General features: G+C 43.1%; 1 protein-coding gene across 2 annotated transcripts in view; it reads left to right on the top strand.

The window, feature by feature from the left end:
• Positions 1-17,791, top strand: part of LDLRAD3 (low density lipoprotein receptor class A domain containing 3) — a 218,656-nt gene that overhangs the window by 42,948 nt on the left and 157,917 nt on the right. Inside the window, exons 1-2 of one of the 2 annotated variants that reach the window (XM_073604191.1) lie at positions 5,092-5,230; positions 13,579-13,619. In XM_073604191.1, the coding sequence (XP_073460292.1) occupies positions 5,226-5,230; positions 13,579-13,619 (46 nt within the window). In that variant the 5' untranslated portion in view covers positions 5,092-5,225. Of the gene's footprint in view, positions 1-5,083; positions 5,231-13,578; positions 13,620-17,791 lie in introns of those variants that run through there. The other variant, XM_073604192.1, reaches the window with a different exon arrangement.

Genomic DNA, 17,791 nt, shown 5'->3' with positions numbered 1-17,791 from the left:
ACGCAAATGTTTTACTTCCCATATAGACGGTTCTGATCTCTCTAGGATTCCAGTCTTCTCCTGGTAAGCTTGTCCTATATGGATGCTGAATATGCGTACACAGGGCTGTGTCACTGGTCAGCTTGTACTCCTGTATCAGAAGCCACTCAGGCATTCAACTTAAAGGGTAACTCCACTTTCATGTGAAAAAATGGCAAAATATAATATAGTGTAATGGCGTTATTGAATGTTATTAAAAGCGACCTTTCCTTTTCATCAATCCGCAGCGTTGTCATTTTCTGTAAAATGCAATACATTATGGCAGGGCTCAACAAACCCCAGGCACCAGGTAGCAATGGTGGCAAAAAATTGCATCCTGGCGCCTGGTCTACCGCACGAATGCTCCACACAGTCCACTCGCCCTCCCGCTATGTATTCCGAGCTCTGCTTGCCCATCTGCGGCACTGGGACTGGCATAGTGGTCACCACCATGTAGAGGGGAGGAAGGAGAGTGGACGTCCGCTGCCCTCCCCTTCTTGTTGCTGACTCTGAAGTGATGCGTGACGTCACTTGTGAGTTCCCGGGGACAGTTTCCCCAGCCATCAAGGACGGGAAAGAATGTAATGCAGTATGATGTGCATTGCATTACATTCAGTAGAGCACAGGGGAGACATGCATGGTCTTTTAGACCGTGAAAATCTCACTAAGGGGGATTTGTCACCAGAAAAAATTATCACATAGGGGACTTTTTGTCCCCTATGTGATGTAAAAAAACATTAATTGTAAAAATTAAAGTTACACCCTAGCACATTAAACCCCCCCTGTGACTGTAGCTATCGGGAGCAGAAAATGTCTCGGCATCAGTTGGAGTAAACAATGCCCCATTTTTGGGTGTCGGTGAAAGGAAATGTGCCCCATTGTTGTCTTTGGTAGGAACTGTGCCCCATTGTTGTCTTTGGTAGGAACTGTGCCCCATTGTTGTCTTTGGTAGGAACTGTGCCCCATCATTGGTTTCATTGGACCCCATCTTTACTGTCAGTGAGAGAAAATGTGCCCCATTGTTTGTGTATTTTGTAGGAATTGTGCCCCATTGTTGGTGTTATTGGTAGGAATTGTGCCCCATCATGGGTGTCATTGGTAGGAATTGTGCCCCATCATGGGTGTCATTGGTAGGAATTGTGCCCCATCATGGGTGTCATTGGTAGGAATTGTGCCCCATCATGGGTGTCATTGGTAGGAATTGTGCCCCATCATGGGTGTCATTGGTAGGAATTGTGCCCCATCATGGGTGTCATTGGTAGGAATTGTGCCCCATCATGGGTGTCATTGGTAGGAATTGTGCCCCATCATGGGTGTCATTGGTAGGAATTGTGCCCCATCCTTGGTATCAATGGGAAGAATTGTGCCCAATCATTGGTATCATTGGGCTACATTGTTGGTGTCATTGGGAGGAACTGTGCCCCACCATTGGTAGGAATTGTGTCCCATCCTTGGTATCGCTAAAAGGATTTGTGCCACATCATTGGTGTTCAAAAGGAAGAATTATGCCTCATCATTGGTGTCATTGGGAGGAACTGTGCCCCTTTGTTGATGTCAGGGAATGAAATAGTGCCCCAAGGGCCAGATAAAAGCAAGCAAAGGGCTGCATCCGACCCTCGGGCCACAGTTTGGGGACCGCTGGATTAAATAAACAGTTCTGAAGATTTCAATATGGTAGTTCCCCTTTCTTTGTAGCTGATACAAAGACTGTTCTAGTGGCTCACAACTATCCTGTCATTAGCGGTAGCCTCGGGATTGGAGTCTGCAGTGTAATATCTTTCTTCTATGTACTATTGTGCAGAATAGTTCCAATGGTCCAAGCTGGGCCAATGTAACTATGTAAAAATCGCCATGCATGGGAATTCAACTTTAAGATACATTTCCAGGCGTTGAAATGCTCTGCGCTCTAACATCTGGCCCCAACTGCTACTCTGCATTCAGCGCCTCCTTCCAGCACACAACGAGAAGACCTTGCATGCAGGTTTTAAATTGTACAATTGGAAGCCAAAGACAATCTTGAGTATTTTCATATTGCTCATACAACATTTTCATCAAATCTTTATAGAAAGGAAAATCTCTTTGAGAAAAAAAACAGTACGGAAACAAAGTTTCCCTTTTTGAAATAACGGTTTGAAAGTCTACAAAGCATCGTTTTCTGTGTTCTTCTTTCACTTGAGATGAGCGCCAGGAATGCTTGTGTCTGGGTGACCTTTGAAATCCTCTCCATCGGGTCCCGGGGGTACGAGGCACAGCTCTTGTTTCTGGATAGACTTTATCAATAATTCACCTGCAATTTGGGAGTTTAGTGCATTTGACCTCCAGCTGCGCTTCTGTATTGTGCCTGGCCAGGCGAAAGAATATCGTTGCTAATGAAGCGAAGATTAAAGAGGTTCTGGGTTCTGTAATAGCCTGTTTTTGTTGGATGTCACGTTGAATAGTTTCAGCTATTACGGGTTGTTAGTAATGAAAAGTGGACAGATAAAGTGGAATAATTATGTGTTTTTTTTTTTAGATCATTTGCCAACGGTTACTGAGGTCAGAGCTATATTTTGCTTGTATTTCGATAATTCTGCTTGTCACTGTATCGTTTTATATGTTCGCCCAATCAGACAAATTTTGTTTGCAATCTGTTACATAATGAAAAAAATACTTAAAGGGATTTTGGTTGGGTTATAGCGGCTGAATCTCTGTGTGACTTTGGATTCTACTGCCAAGATCTAATTATTGAAATTCCCGTATGTTCGGCATTCTGGTGTCTCATTTCTCCATTAAGGAAAGTCAGACTGACGCGTTCTGCCTGGTGGGAGGAAATGTGAGTAGAGTATTTGTCTCTCCTGCCCAAGCTCCAGTGTTCCTCAGAGTAAATATATTTGAGGTGCACCCAACGCTGGCACATGTGGCTCTCTTGGAGAAGCCCAGGCCTGATACCAATGGTATTGTGGTTTTATACATTTTGGCTTTCACTGCTAAGATCTAATTATGGAAATTCCTGTATGTTCTGCACTCTGGTGTCTCCTCTCTCTGTTAAGGAAAGTCATCCTACCACGTACTGCCTGGTGGGAGGAGGATGGGAGTAGAGTGTTTGTCTTTGCTGCCTAAGCTTCTGTGTTCCAAAGAGTAAATACATTTGGTGCGCCCAACACTGGCACACGTGTGGCTCTCTCGGAAATGCCTAGGCCTGATATCAATAGTATTGTGGTTTTGTACATATTGGTTTCCACTGCCGAGATCTAATTATTGATATTCCTGTATGTTCCGCACTATGCTGTCTCCTATCTCTCCATTAAGGAAAGTCATCCTACCACTTACTAGAGAGAGGAGATGGTTGTATAATATTTGTCTCTCCTGCCCAAACATCTGTGTTCTTCAGAGTAAATACATTTTGGGGCACCCAAGGCTGGCACATGTATGACACTCTCTGGGATGCCTCTCTAATTATTGAAATGTATATATGTTCCGTACTCTGGTGTCATATCTCCATTAAGGAAAGTCATCCTACAACATACTGCTTGGTGGGAGGAGATGGGAGTAAAGTATTTGTCTTTCCTGCCCAAGCTTCTGTGTTCCTCAGAGTAAATACATTTGGTGCACCCAAAACACACGATTCCGCTGCCAAGATCTAATTATTGAGAATCATGTATGTTCCACCACAGTACCATATTCACCATGGTATCAATGATAGTGTGGCTTTGTACATATTGAATTTCACTGCCAAGATCTAAGTATTGAAATTTGCCTACGTTCCTCACTATGGTGTCTCATATCTCTGTTAAGGAAAGTCCTCCTACCATGTACTGCCTAGTGGGAGATGAGAGTAAAGTATTTTTGTCTCTCCTGCCCAAGCTTCTGTGTTCCTCAGACTAAATACATTTGTTGCCCCCAACACAGGCACATGGGTGGCTCTCTTGGCGATACCTAGCCCTGGTATCAATAGTATTGTGGTTTTATACATATTGGATTCCACTGCCAAGATCTAATTATTGATATTCCTGTATGTTCCGCACTATGGTGTCTCTTATCTCCATTAAGGAAAGTCATCCTACCACTTAATGCTAGAGCGAGGAGATAGTTGTATAATATTTGTCTCTCCTGCCCAAACATCTGTGTTCCTCAGAGTAAATACATTTGGGGCACCCAAGGCTGGCACATGTATGACTATGGTATAAATGGTATTGTGGTCTTTCACATATTGGATTTCACTGCCAAGATCGAATTATTAAAATTTGTGTATGATCCGCACTATGGTGTCTCATATTTCCTTTAAGGAACACCGTGTATGTCTTTGTCTTTTTTTTCCCACAAATAGAGCTTTCTTTTGGTGGTATTTGATCACCTCTGGATCACAGAATCAATGCCTTCCCTGCTGACAGAATGGCGATCTGCCTTGTTTACATTGGACGGTGATCACCGTTCTGGCTCTCTGCCTAATGATTGGCGGGTGCCGGCAGACATTGACTCCGCAGTACCCACAGATCATCTCCTGCTGTGCATAATCACAGTGGGAGCGGGTCACCGGCGGCGAGCATACCTAGTTATGTGATCCCACGCAGCAGAGCCACCTTTGTATATATATGTTATATGGCTGGCAAGCAGTAAAGTTGATGAGCAGAGGGGAAGTGTTCTGAAGTCCTTTCCATGGGTGAAAATGATGCTCCTTCATTGATACAGTAGGTTGAGTGAGCGTTTGTCACCCTAGCCCAGGGTTGATTTACTAAAACTGAAAGTGCAAAATCTGGTGCAGCTCTGCATAGAAACCAATCAGCTAACAGGTTTTATCGTCAAAGCTTTATTGAACAAGCTGAAGTTAGAAGCTGATTGGCTACCATGTACAGCTGCACCTGACTTTACACTCTCCAGTTTCAATAAATCGACCCCAAAGTGTGTGATTGGCAGGATCACCAGGTGAAAATAAAGGAAATAAAAAAAAAACAAATGCAGCCTTCATGTCTAAGGACTGGTTAGCTCCATTATATTATTTTTTTTTGTTTTTTTGGGTTGGAATTCATTGGATGCATTTTAAAATTGTGTTGTATCGATCTCACTTGCTGTGTTTTTTTTCTTGCAGATGGTCAGCTGTTACCTGGGAATAACCAGACCACAGAATGTAACATCCCAGGGAACTTCATGTGTAACGATGGGGTGTGCATACCAGGCGGATGGGAGTGTGACGGGCTGACTGACTGCTTTGATGGCAGCGATGAAGAGGAATGTCGTAAGTCACGCTTTCTTCCATTTCTTTGTTCTTCGTTCTCTGATCACATGATCCCTTCCTCATGTATTCTTCAGTATACATACAGTGAAGCTGACCCCTCTCTCTCCACTTGTCCACCTTCATATGCAAAACTCAACAACAGGTTATTAGGTTCACCTTTTTAAAGCCTATTCTGAACTCAAGAGCAACCGTTTAATATCATGCAGCTTATCATTCCTCTGATGTGGTTCCTGCATTTGATTTTTTTGTATGTTTGTGTTTTCACTTGGCGATCCTGCCAGTAATGCATTTCCTGTCCTAGGGTGACAATGCTAAATTACTGTAATGTATCAATCAAAGGTGCCATCATAGGCTGCTCTTAATCTTTGGTCTTCAAATACTGCCCTCTCTTCCTATCCTTTTAACATAAATTGGGGGGGGGGGGGGGGTTGTTCTGTAGTAAAGAAAACTCAGGCGGGGCTGACATATTGTTTGAGATTTTAAAGTGATTGTAAAGGGAAATAAATAAATCTAAATATATATTAAAAAAAAAAATTATTTATATATATATATATATATATATATATATATATATATATATATATATATATATATATATATATATATATATATATATATAAATTTTTTTATTTTTTTTTTTTTTTACGAGGATCTGCACCCACACTCCCATATTTTTTTTTTTTTTTATTTCACCCCCCTTACCCTAAGGTGGTATCTGCAGATTTCAGATACCCATTCAGTGGGTCATGCAATGTCACGCTGAAATCCTCTCATGCCTGCCCTCAGCTTTACCCCTTGCTGCCATGTTCTTTCTGACGTCATTGAAAGGCCCACCGGCTCTTCCTGGTTCAGCAGGCGGGCCTCCCGATTATGTGCCAATAGGCCTGCCCCCATTTCTTTTTTTGAACGGAAGGCTATGCCTGATGGGATATGTGACGTGCATATCCTGGAAGGCAAAGCGGGCAGTGTGCGCGTCATTTGCCTAAGGCGACTGGCATTCATGGGGAGGCAGGGCCGGGCATATTTAAAAAAGGTGAAAAAAAAAAAAAAGTGCATTACATTCAGAGGATGGAAGGAGGGGTGGAATGGAGGTAAGTAATGGAAGAGGATGAAGGTCTGCTTTAAAGTGGGAGTAAACTCCCATGCGTAATTTGTACCTATAGGTAAGCCTATAATAAGGATAGACTATAGCAGTGATGGCGAACCTTGGCACCCCAGATGTTTTGGAACTACATTTCCCATGATGCTCATGCACTCTGCAGTGTGGTTGAGCATCATGGGAAGTGTAGTTCCAAAACATCTGGGGTGCCAAGGTTCGCCATCACTGGCCTATAGGTACTGTAAATATCTCCTAAAAATTGCACTATTTAGGAGATATGTATTGTACACACTGCTGGTTACATCACCGGCGCATGCACTCTGAAGTAACGGCCACCCAGCCTGTTCCTTTAGAGTCCTGTGCCATTAATGGCGGCCCCCACATGCATGCGCGGGATTGACGTCATCGCGGTTCCGGACACTCACACAGCCGTCATCGCGGCCCTGAAAGTAAGACAGGTGAAGATGTTAGTCTTGTCAGTAATGCATACTAGCACATTATGGCTTTACCTTGCAGGTTCCAAAAAGAAAACACACAGTGGTTTACTAGCGCTTTAAATAACGAACATGTCGCACCTGCTCTGTGCAATCGTTTTGCAGCTCCAATCCTCCTCTACTGTGGTCCCCCGCTGGCGCTCCTGACTCTTTTTGCCTTCTGAGTGACCCCATTGCAAGCTGCTTGCTATGGGGACAGTTGTGTGGGGTGGATCCAAAGTCAGGCTCTGTGTGTCCATTGACACACACAGCGTGGCTTTGCCCTGCACCCTGCTCTCTCCTCACAAGCTGTGATTGACAGCAGTGAGAGCCAATCGTTCCTGCTGCTGCCTCCATGGCCACGAGGACAGAGAGTCGCTGCTCTTGGGCACAACTCTGGATCAAGATCAGGCTCAGGTAAGTACTATATAAGGTAAGGGGGCTGAGGGGGGTTATGGTGTTGCTGAACACAGAAGGTTTTTGTTACCTTTTTAAAGTGGTTCTAAAAGCAGAAGTTTTTTTTTTATTTTGAAATCATTCTATGCATTCAGATAACCTTCTGTGTACATCATCCCCCCTAATACGTGAGCCCCATCTTGATCCAGGAATGTTGCACAAGAGCTTCATCTGTCGGGGACTCTGCCTCCATATGAGCACCATTGGTTCCCACTGCTGTCATTCAAAGTCAGTGAGCCAATGAGGGGAGAGAGGGGGGCGGGGCCGAGCCACAGCTCCATGTCTAAATGAACACACAGCAGCGGCTCGGATACCCCCATAGCACACTGCTTGCTGTGGGGACACTCGGCAGGAGGGAAGGGCCAGGAGCTCCGGGAAGGAACTGGAGCTTTTCTGTGCAAAACCGCTGCACAGAGCAGGTATATATAAAATATTTGTTATTTTTAAACAAAAAAAAAAAAACAGGACTTTATCACTTTACTGGAGAGAATGCATTAAAGTAAAAACCCTTCTGCCTTTAGAGCCACTGGGTCACCCAGTACATGGGGGGGGGGGCAGATATGAAGTCCACAGCCTTGTGTAGTCCCCAAATAATGACTCTATGCTTACACACAGCTTCCTTTCTTCACTTTGGGATGATAGCTGAATAGCGCAACAGAGGAGCAAAAGGAAGGTAAGTAGACCTGGCTGGTGGGGCAGTTATTGACATTTTGCTATTCCCTTCTATGGGCGAGCGCATGTTTATTTTAAAGTGATCCCACCTCAAAATTAAAATTTAGCAAAGACTGGTGTCCTGTTAAAAAAAAAAAAAAAAAAAAAAAAAAAAAAAGATCCTGCCATTTCCTGTCCCACCACCTTTCTGTATGCTGTTCAAGATCCACGGTGTCAGGAAAACCATTTCCTTAAGGGTGGGATTCCTGGTGCCCCACTAAGTGCTGTTGGAAGCCACCAGCAGCTCCCGGTGATGTCTCAAGTGATGTCATCGCTGGGACTCTCTGCTTCTCTATGCAATGCAGGAGGATCATAATTGGTGGAGTTCCTAGGCATTTGTATGCAAACTGCCTTAGGTAATTCTGGCATGTGATGCTGAGCTTCCATGATTGAGTCTGAAATCCAATGAGTAAAAGGGAGCCGGCCAGGGACAGTCAGGCTGGGAAGGAAAGGGTTTTGGTAGATGTCCTCCAGCCAGGAAATAGGGGGGTGGGGCTCTATCTGACTTGCTGCAGCTTCTGTTGCACATTGTGAGATGCTCACGGTGTGCAGTGAAATCAGAGTAAGCCATTTCAGTAAAGGAGAGGATCCGGTACAACCGTGCAAGACTGAAGGGAAGGCCGGAGGTCAGATTTAATAACAAGATACAATTCATTTTTAGATTATTCATTACAGGGACTTGTATAGCGCCATCAATTTCTGCAGCGCTTTGCATATATATTGTACATTCGCACCTGTCCCTGCCGTCAAGGAGCTTACAATCTAATGTCCCTAACTCATAATTATAAATAGACATACTAGTGGCCCTAACCTAACCTACCAGCATGTCCTTGGGGTGTGGCAGGAAACCCGCGCAGGGAGAACATGCAAACTCCGGGCAGGTAGTGCTGTGGTTGGGCTTTAATAGTAATAAATACAGTGTGTGTATATACAGTATCTCACAAAAGTGAGTACACCCCTCACATTTTTGTAAATATTTTATTCAATCTTTTCATGTGACAACACTGAAGAAATGACACTTTGCTACAATGTAAAGTAGTGAGTGTACAGCTTGTATAACAGTGTAAATTTGCTGTCCCCTCAAAATAACTCAACACACAGCCATTAATGTCTAAATCGCTGGCAACAAAAGTGAGTACACCCCTAAGTGAAAATATCAAGATTGGGCCCAAAGTGTCAATATTTTGTGTGGCCACCATTATTTTCCAGCACTGCCCTAACCCTCTTGGGCATGGAGGTCACCAGAGCTTCACAGGTTACCACTGGAGTCCTCTTCCACTCCTCCATGATGACATCACGGAGCTGGTGGATGTTAGAGACCTTGCGCTCCTCCACCTTCTGTTTGAGGATGTCCCACAGGTGCTCAATAGGGTTTAGTTCTGGAGACATTCTTGACCAGTCCATCACCTTTACCCTCAACTTTTTTAGCAAGGCAGTGGTCATCTTGACACCATCTGAACCAAATAAGTTTATCTTGGTCTCATCGGACCACAGGACATGGTTCTAGTAATCCATGTCCTTAGTCTGCTTGTCTTCAACAAACTGTGAGCTTTCTTGTGCATCTTATTTAGAAGAGGCTTCCTTCTGAGACAACAGCCATGCAGACCAATTTGATGCAGTGTGCGGCGTATGGTCTGAGCACTGACAGGCTGACCCCCCACCACTTCAACCTCTGCAGCAATGCTGGCAGCACTCATACATCTATTTCCCAAAGACAACCTTTGGATATGACGCTGAACACGTGCACTCAGCTTCTTTGGTCGACCATGGTGAGGCCTGTTCTGAGTGGAACCTGTCCTGTTAAACCGCTGTATGGTCATGGCCACCGTGCTGCAGCTCAGTTTCAGGGTCTTGGCAATCTTCTTATAGCCTAGGCCATCTTTATGTAGAGCAACAATTCTTTTTTTCAGGTCCTCAGAGAGTTCTTTGCCATGAGGTGCCATATTGAACTTCCAGTGACCAGTATGAGAGAGTGAGAGCGATAACATCAAATTTAACACACCTGCTCCCCATTCACACCTGAGACCTTGTAACACTAACGAGTCACATGACACCGGGGAGGGAAAATGGCTAATTGGGCCCAATTTGGACATTTTCACTTAAGGGTGTACCCACTTTTGTTGCCAGCGGTTTAGACATTAATGGCTGTGTGTTGAGTTATTTTGAGGGGGCAGCAAATTTACACTGTTATACAAGCTGTACACTCACTACTTTACATTGTAGCAAAGTGTAATTTCTTCAGTGTTGTCACATGAAAAGATATAATAAAATATTTACAAAAATGTGTGGGGTTTGTTTACTTTTGTGAGATACTGTGTGTGTGTATATGTGTAACCACGACATTACCTGCCCGGAGTTCGCATTTTCTCCCTGTGCCTGCGTGGGTTTCCTCCCACACTTCAAAGACATGCTGGTAGGTTAATTGGCTTCTATCTAAATTGGCCCTAGTATATGAATGTGAGTTAAGCAGGCCATACATGGTCGAATTTCGAACTAATTTTCTTTTCAAAATCATAAAGTTCGTTTTTTTTGTGATCCGATGATGCCACCATTGATTTTCGAAATTCGGCCGACCAAGCCTTCAATTTCACCCCATGTTGCTACAGAAAAGAATTTTCGTGGGCGGGAATCTTCTTTTCTCTCCGTAAATTTTCTTTTCTTATTACATTTCTCGCACGATTCTCCCATCATTGATTAGAAAATCGTTCGTTTTTCAAAAAATTTCCAACATGTCCGATTCCTCAAATTTGATTGCTGCACGAAATACGCCCGTTGTTGCAGCCCACTAATGGTGCGAAATTCGTACAAAAATTCTTTGATACGATTTTCGTAAGAAAATTCTTTTGAAATTCGAACCGTGTATGGCCGGCATTAGGGACCATAGATTGTAAGCTCCTTGAGGGTAGGGACCGATGTGAAAGTACAATGTATATGTAAAGCGCTGCGTAAATTGATGGCGCTATATAAGTACCTTAAATCATAATAAATATATATATATAAAATCATATATTGTACCAGCAAAAACCCAGAACAAAAAGGTTTTTCTTCTTCTTCTATAAAAGTCCTTGATCGCCAGAAGTGGTTCCTAAATTTTGTGATCTGTCACCTTTTTAGGTAAATGGTGATTCTGTTTAAACGTCTCCCCCATGAAATGTGCATGTCAGTCTTTCTGGACTCTGCTGCCTCTGCTGGCCAAAACAAGAACTGCGGCTTCTTTTATTTTTCCGCGAGCTTTGGAGTGAAATCTTGCTCAGAGTAAATATGTTTTATGTGGCACCCCCACTGGCACATCTGTGGCTCTCTCTTGGATGTTCCGGATGTGCCCGGGCCTGGTTGGCAAGGCTCCTCTAATCTGCTTTGTATCAATTCTCTCTTAAGTCCTGTTTGAAACATGTGAGGCTGTGATAGGAGAAGGCAGACAACACTTCCCGATTCTGTTCTCCATGCCGAGACGTCGCCTTGATCTGAGATGCATCAGCTGGACCAGAGCAGGGATGGGGGAGGGTAAAGTCTGGGTTTAGATGGCATTTTAGGTAAGGAGTGTACACCCCCTGGAGCAGAGTCTGCTGGAAGATTGGAATTCATCTATATGCCAAACCAACACCCAACGCTGTTTATATAGGAATAATGTGATCAGGTCTGTCTGTTGTGTACACATGAGCATCCAAATGGGGCAGGGAGGGGCAAGGTGCATGAAGATGCCTCCGGGGGGGGGGGGGGGGGGGGTCAGCTGTTCCTAGTGATCAGTAGCAGCGATCTCTTCTCCCAGTCAGTTCTATCCCCCATACAGTTAGAAACGCCTCCCTAGGGAACACTTAACCCCTTGATCACCCCCTAGTGTTAACCCCTTCCTTGCCAGTGCCATTTATACAGTGATCAGTGCATTTTTATAGCACTGATCACTGTATTGGGGTCACTGGTCACCAAAAAGTGTCACTTAGGGTCAGATTTGTCCGCCGCAATATCACAGCCCCGCAAAAAAAAAAAAAAAAAACGCAGATCGCCGCCACTACTGGTAAAAACAAAACAAAAAAACAAAAACAAAAAAGTCCCTAAATTTTCCCCCTATTTTGTAAATGCGAAATCTTTTGCTCAAACTAATCAATATACGCTTATGGCGATTTATTTATTTATTTATTTATTACCGAAAATATGTAGCAGAATATATATTGGCCTAAACTGATGAATACATTTTTCATTTATTTTTTTTTAATATGTATTATAGCAGAAAGTAAAAAATAAATAGTTTTTTTTTTTTTGTTTATAGAAAAAATAAAAATAAAAACCGCAGAGGTGATCACATACCATCAAAAGAAAGCTCTATTTGTGGGGGGAAAAAAGACGTTAATTTTGTTTGTGTACAACGTGAAATGACCGCGCAATTGTCAGTTAAAGCGACGCAGTGCCGTATCGCAAAAAAAATGGTCTGGTCATTGAGGGGGTAAATCCTTCCAGGGCTGCTGAAGTGGTTAAGCTTTGGCAATAAAATCTGGAAGCTGTGTCAAGTGTCATTTCTGTCTGCTGCCTCGTTTCTCTGCTATCAGCATGAGTCACTTCTGAAGGGTTTTCCTGACACCAAGAGAAAAATGGTGACGGGGGGTGAAGCTCCAGCTGATTGACAGCTTCAGCTCTGTTCCTGTGTGCTGTGTGAAGGGGGTGTGTCTGATCCCTCCAATCATCTCTCACTGAGCTCTGCGTGTAACTTCAGCTCCCCGCCCCCTGCTTGCTAGAAGCTCAGACAAGCTGTATAAATTCTGCACTACAAATGGCTGTAGAGAAGAAAAGACTGCAGATAAACAGGTACAGGAATCAGATAAGTGGAAGTTCCACTTTTGGGTGGAACTCCGCTTTAAAGTGAAGTTCCACCCAAAAATGGAACTTCCGCTTTAAGGGAAGGTGACCCCCTGACATGCCACATTTGGCATGTCATTTTTTTGGGGGGCAGCTCCCACTTCCTCCTGGCGCACCCATGGCGCCGGAAGGAAGATCACCTCTCCCCCCCTCCCTCTCGGCAATCATCTGGGACACGTCACAGGTCCCAGATGATTGCCCAGGCCAGTCGCAGCGCGGCTCGCGCATGCGCAGTGACACCGTGACAATGCCAGCGCCACAGAGAGAAGGGGAGAAGAGCGGGGCTTCCTTCCCTCGCATCGCTGGACCCTGGGACAGGCAAGTGTCCGATTTATTAAAAGTCAGCAGCTGCAGTATTTGTAGCTGCTGACTGTTAATTTTTAATTTTTTTAATTGCAACTCCGCTTTAAAGTCCACCCGCAGAGAGGCCGCAAACATGCGTACGGCCGTAACAAAGTGGCTAAAGAGCCAGCGGCAGTAGCAAGGGGTTAAATACACTCCAGAAAGTGAGCGTGGTCACCCATGGAAGTGTCCTATAGGAAGGATCACTGGGTGAAAATAAAGGAAAAAAGCCTAAAAAAGAAAACGAATGCAGGTACCACATTTACAGACCGGAAAGCTGTAATACAATGATTTTTTTATGTTGTTGGGTTTAGATATGCTTTATTTGGGGGAAACGTTGGTGTACACATAACGCATTGTTATCATTAGTATAACTGGTTCTTTCTCTCCTCTCGTTCTCTTTATGCTTGGGTCAGACTAGGTGGGAAAGTCAGGAGACCGTCTTCTCTGCTCACAGGTAAATGTGGATGTCACACACCTCATTGTATGGCTAAGTACAGTGCTCACTCCTTCTACTCCTCAGGATTCACCATATATGGTGCATGTTTATGGCATTTTCTACTAGGAACATATTTGTATTGCATTTTATGAGTTCTGTTTAAAGGGCGTTTTGTGCTTCTACTCCGTCCTTCAAATTTTGCTGGTTACCATATTCGATCTATAAACCTCTTCTTCTCTAACAAGTTGAGAGATCCAAATAAATAAAGCTAAAAAAAAAAAAAAAGAGAAAATATTTTATAAATTAACCCACTTCAATACCGGGCATTTTTACACCCCCCCGCCCCCGTCCTGCCCAGACCAATTTTCAGCTCTGTCACTCTTTGAATGACAGTTGCGCGGTCATGCTACACTGTACCCAAATTGTTTTATCATTGTTGTCACACAAATAGAGCTCTCTTTTGGTGGTATTTAATCCCCGCTGGGCTTTTTTATTTTTTACTAAACAAAGGAAAAAAGACCAAACTTTTTTTTGGGGAAAAAAAATGCACTTTCTTTGTTTCTGTTATAAAATTTTGCAAATAAATAATCATTCTTCATAAATGTAGGCCAAAATGTAGGGATGCACCAATACCGGTACCGAGTATTTTCATGAGCACTTGTGAAAATGCTCCCGATGCCGATAACTGTGTGGTGCGATTTGCACCCATTCAACAATGATGGGCTCAAATCACACTGCAAAGGATCGCATGCAATTTGAACAGGAATGCAGTGCGATTGCTGTCCGAATCGCATGTGGTTTCCCGCACTGTTCCTGTGTAAACCCAGGCTGAAAGTTCTATGACAAACCTGGGTTCACACAGGAGTGGTGTGGGAAAACACATGCGATTTGGACGGGAATTGCACCACATTCCTGTTCAAATTGCATGCAATTCCTTGCAGTGCAATTTGCGCCCATTCATTTTGTATCGGCAAAGCGTCGGTACTCGTACTCACCATGAAAAAATAAAGGGTATCGGTGCATCCCAACCAAAATTTGTTCCGCTACATTTCTTTTTGGTGAAAATAACCAAAATCAGTGTATATTTTTTCATTTGTAGAAAAGTTATAGAGTCCACAAACCTATGGTAAATATCTGAAAATCGATCAGTCCTGACGGCCAATCTCCTTTCTTGAGGCCCAAAAATGCCAGAATAGTACAAATACCCCCCAAATGACCCCTTTTTTTGGAAAGTAGAGAGCCCAATGTATTTAGTAAGAGGCATGGTGAGTTATATTTTTTTGTTACAATTTTTGGGGAAATTAAGAAATTAAAAGAAATTCGTTTTTTTTTTTTCATAATTTTTGATTTTGAATTTTTTTACATCCTGACACCGTAGTACAGCGTCCTTATAGGACTGGTGTGAAGGTGATCAGGGACATTGACTGGTGACCGCAAAAAAAATGTTAATTCATTTTTTTTTAATATATTTTTTTTTATTTGATTTTGTTTTTGTATACTGTGACCAGAGCAACACAGTGTTACCATAGTAACACGGTACTACTCTAGAGAGGTTTTTTTTTGTTTTTTTTTGTACACTATAATTGCTTATACCAGTGAATATCAGTGTTATAAACAACCATTTTTACTGAATGAATTTGATCCATTCAGTGTTTTACTATTGTGATTGGCTGTGATTGGCCACAACTAATCACATAGTACAGATGGGCTGTGATTGGCCCTGTCTGTGTACCATTTGATCACTGTGACCAATCGTAGAGGTCAGCACAATAGTACACAATGAATGGAAGCCATCCCTTGTGTACAGTTGTCATGTGATCTGCTGTGATTGGTCACAACGATCACATGGTACCAGCAGCGAGCCGGTACACTTATCTGCCACCCACACTGTCCGGCGGACAACGTGGGTGACAGATCGTGTTGTAGCAATGCCCGTTCTGGGGAAGACTTCATATGATGTCCACATGGAACTAGAGTGGTCCCACCCCGCTGTCATTGTACTAAAGGCCAGGCAGGAACTGGTTAAAGTCGTATTACCCCTCAGTGTAGTCTTTATTATTGGCCAAACAGCACAAAGGCCACACCCACAGCCGTTTGAACAGCACAGACCTCTGGGACTTGTAGTCTGTGTCCTACCCAGCACCATGCCAAAGGAAGGAGAGGAATTGGACTGGAGCAGTCATGGGATCGCTACATTACATTCCTAAAAAAAAAAAGTGTGTAGGTTGTCCAGGGGTATGGGAGGCGACTGAGGGGAAATGACTACTTTTGATGCCTGGAGTTCTGCTTTTAAAGTAGAAATTTACCTAGAAATGTGTGAATGGGCAGGCTTTATATTGCAGAAGAGACGAGCTAGATCTTTTCTGCAATAAAGGATATCTACCTTTTTGGTTGCATGCGCAGCTCAGTGTACAAACCTGGCATGTGCCGGGATGAATGAACTTGCGTCCGAAGTCATCACAGTTTGACCAATCAAGGTGCCCGAAGACCCCAAACCAAGAAGGGGGGTGGGCGAAGATGTCCGCGTTCATCAAGGGAACTTGTGGACACCTCATTGCTAGAGGGAGGCCTCCTCACCACCTACTTTAAAGGATAAGTTCACCTTTTTGGACACCTTTTTGTTACATGTTAAATCCATATTTAGGGTGTAACAAGTTCAGCATCAGACCCCCTTCCTTGTGACAGTGAGCTGGGGATCTTCTCCCCGCACTCACTATCAAAATTCAAAGAGATCCCTGCGAATCGAAGAACTACAAGTACCTACAGCCTTTGCGGCTGTTGGCTTGCTGTACTACCAGTGCGCTGTTCAGAGCTCTTGGTAGTTCCTTGAGCTTCCTGTCATTTAGTAACTGCATGCCTGTACCGGAGGTATGGGCAGACCACTACATGGGACCATAGCATTACACCCACAATTTGCTGATTGTGAGTAGAATGCTTTACCGCCACCTAACAAAAAGATAAAAAATAAATGCATTTTTTTTAACTACAAAATAAATGTGCATTTATTCATTTTTTGTTAAAGCGGGGTTCCACTCAAATTTTTAACTTAATCTTACCTCCTTCAGTTAATTGCATAGATGTTCAAATGTCACATGAAAATTTTTTTTATCGCTGTAATTACTTTTATATTGTACTTTATTGTGGCACCTCCTGTCTCTCCTCCCATGGGAGTAGGCGTGTTTATTGCCTTTCCCCGGCGCCGCACTGTCTACTGGGAGCTTAGTGTCAGGCTTCCCAAGATTCAGTGCGGGAACAATGATCATGTGTGTGAACAAGTTGTGAATGAACAGCATTCACCGCATCCAGGAAATCAATGCTTGTGGGCTTCACATGCCCACAAGCAAGATGGAAACAGCCAGCATCACATTTTTTAAGTTATTCTTCAGTACGAAAACAGACAGAGGCGGAAATATTACACCCAAACTGTGAGTATTATTTTGGGGCTAGCAAAGTGTCTCAATGACCTTAAAAAAAAAAAAAAAAAAAGATTGGTCGCCGGACTACCACTTTAAGGTGAACTCATCCTTTAACCGCTAATGCACACTGCTGCTTCATTTACTTTAATGAGCAACATGAGGTATGAATTCCTGCTATGAAATTAACACCTTCATGCCTAAGCCTTTTTCTGACACTTGTTGCTTACAAGTTAAAATATGTATTTTTTGCTAGAAGATTACTTAGAACCCCCAAACATTTTTTATAATATAAATATATATATATATATATATATATATATATATATAATTTCTTTTTCTTTTTTTTTCTAGCAGAGACCCAAGAGAATAAAATGGCAATCGTTGCAATATTTTATGTCACATTTTATTTGCGCAGCGGTCTTTCAAATGCAATTTTTTGCAGTACAGTTAGCCCAATTTTTTTGTATAATGTGAAAGATAACATTATGCCAAGTAAATAGATATCTAACATGTCATGCTTTAAAACTGCGCACACTTGTGGAATAGCGACAAACTACGGTACTTAAAAATCTTCATAGGTGACGCTTAAAAAATGTCTACAGGTTACCTGTTCAGAGTTACACAGGAGGTCTTGTGCTAGATTTCTTGCTCTCGCTCAGACGTTCGCAGTGATACCTCACATGTGTGGTTTGAACACTGTTTACATTTGCAGACACGACTTATGTATGCGGTCGCTTCTGCGCGCGAGCACAAAGGGATGGGGCGCTTTAAATT

This window comes from Aquarana catesbeiana, linkage group LG11 (genome assembly GCF_042186555.1).
Source record: "Aquarana catesbeiana isolate 2022-GZ linkage group LG11, ASM4218655v1, whole genome shotgun sequence".
Lineage (NCBI taxonomy): Eukaryota > Metazoa > Chordata > Amphibia > Anura > Ranidae > Aquarana > Aquarana catesbeiana.
The sequence above is the reverse complement of the archived record's forward strand: the minus strand, read 5'-3'. Positions and strand labels throughout refer to the sequence as shown.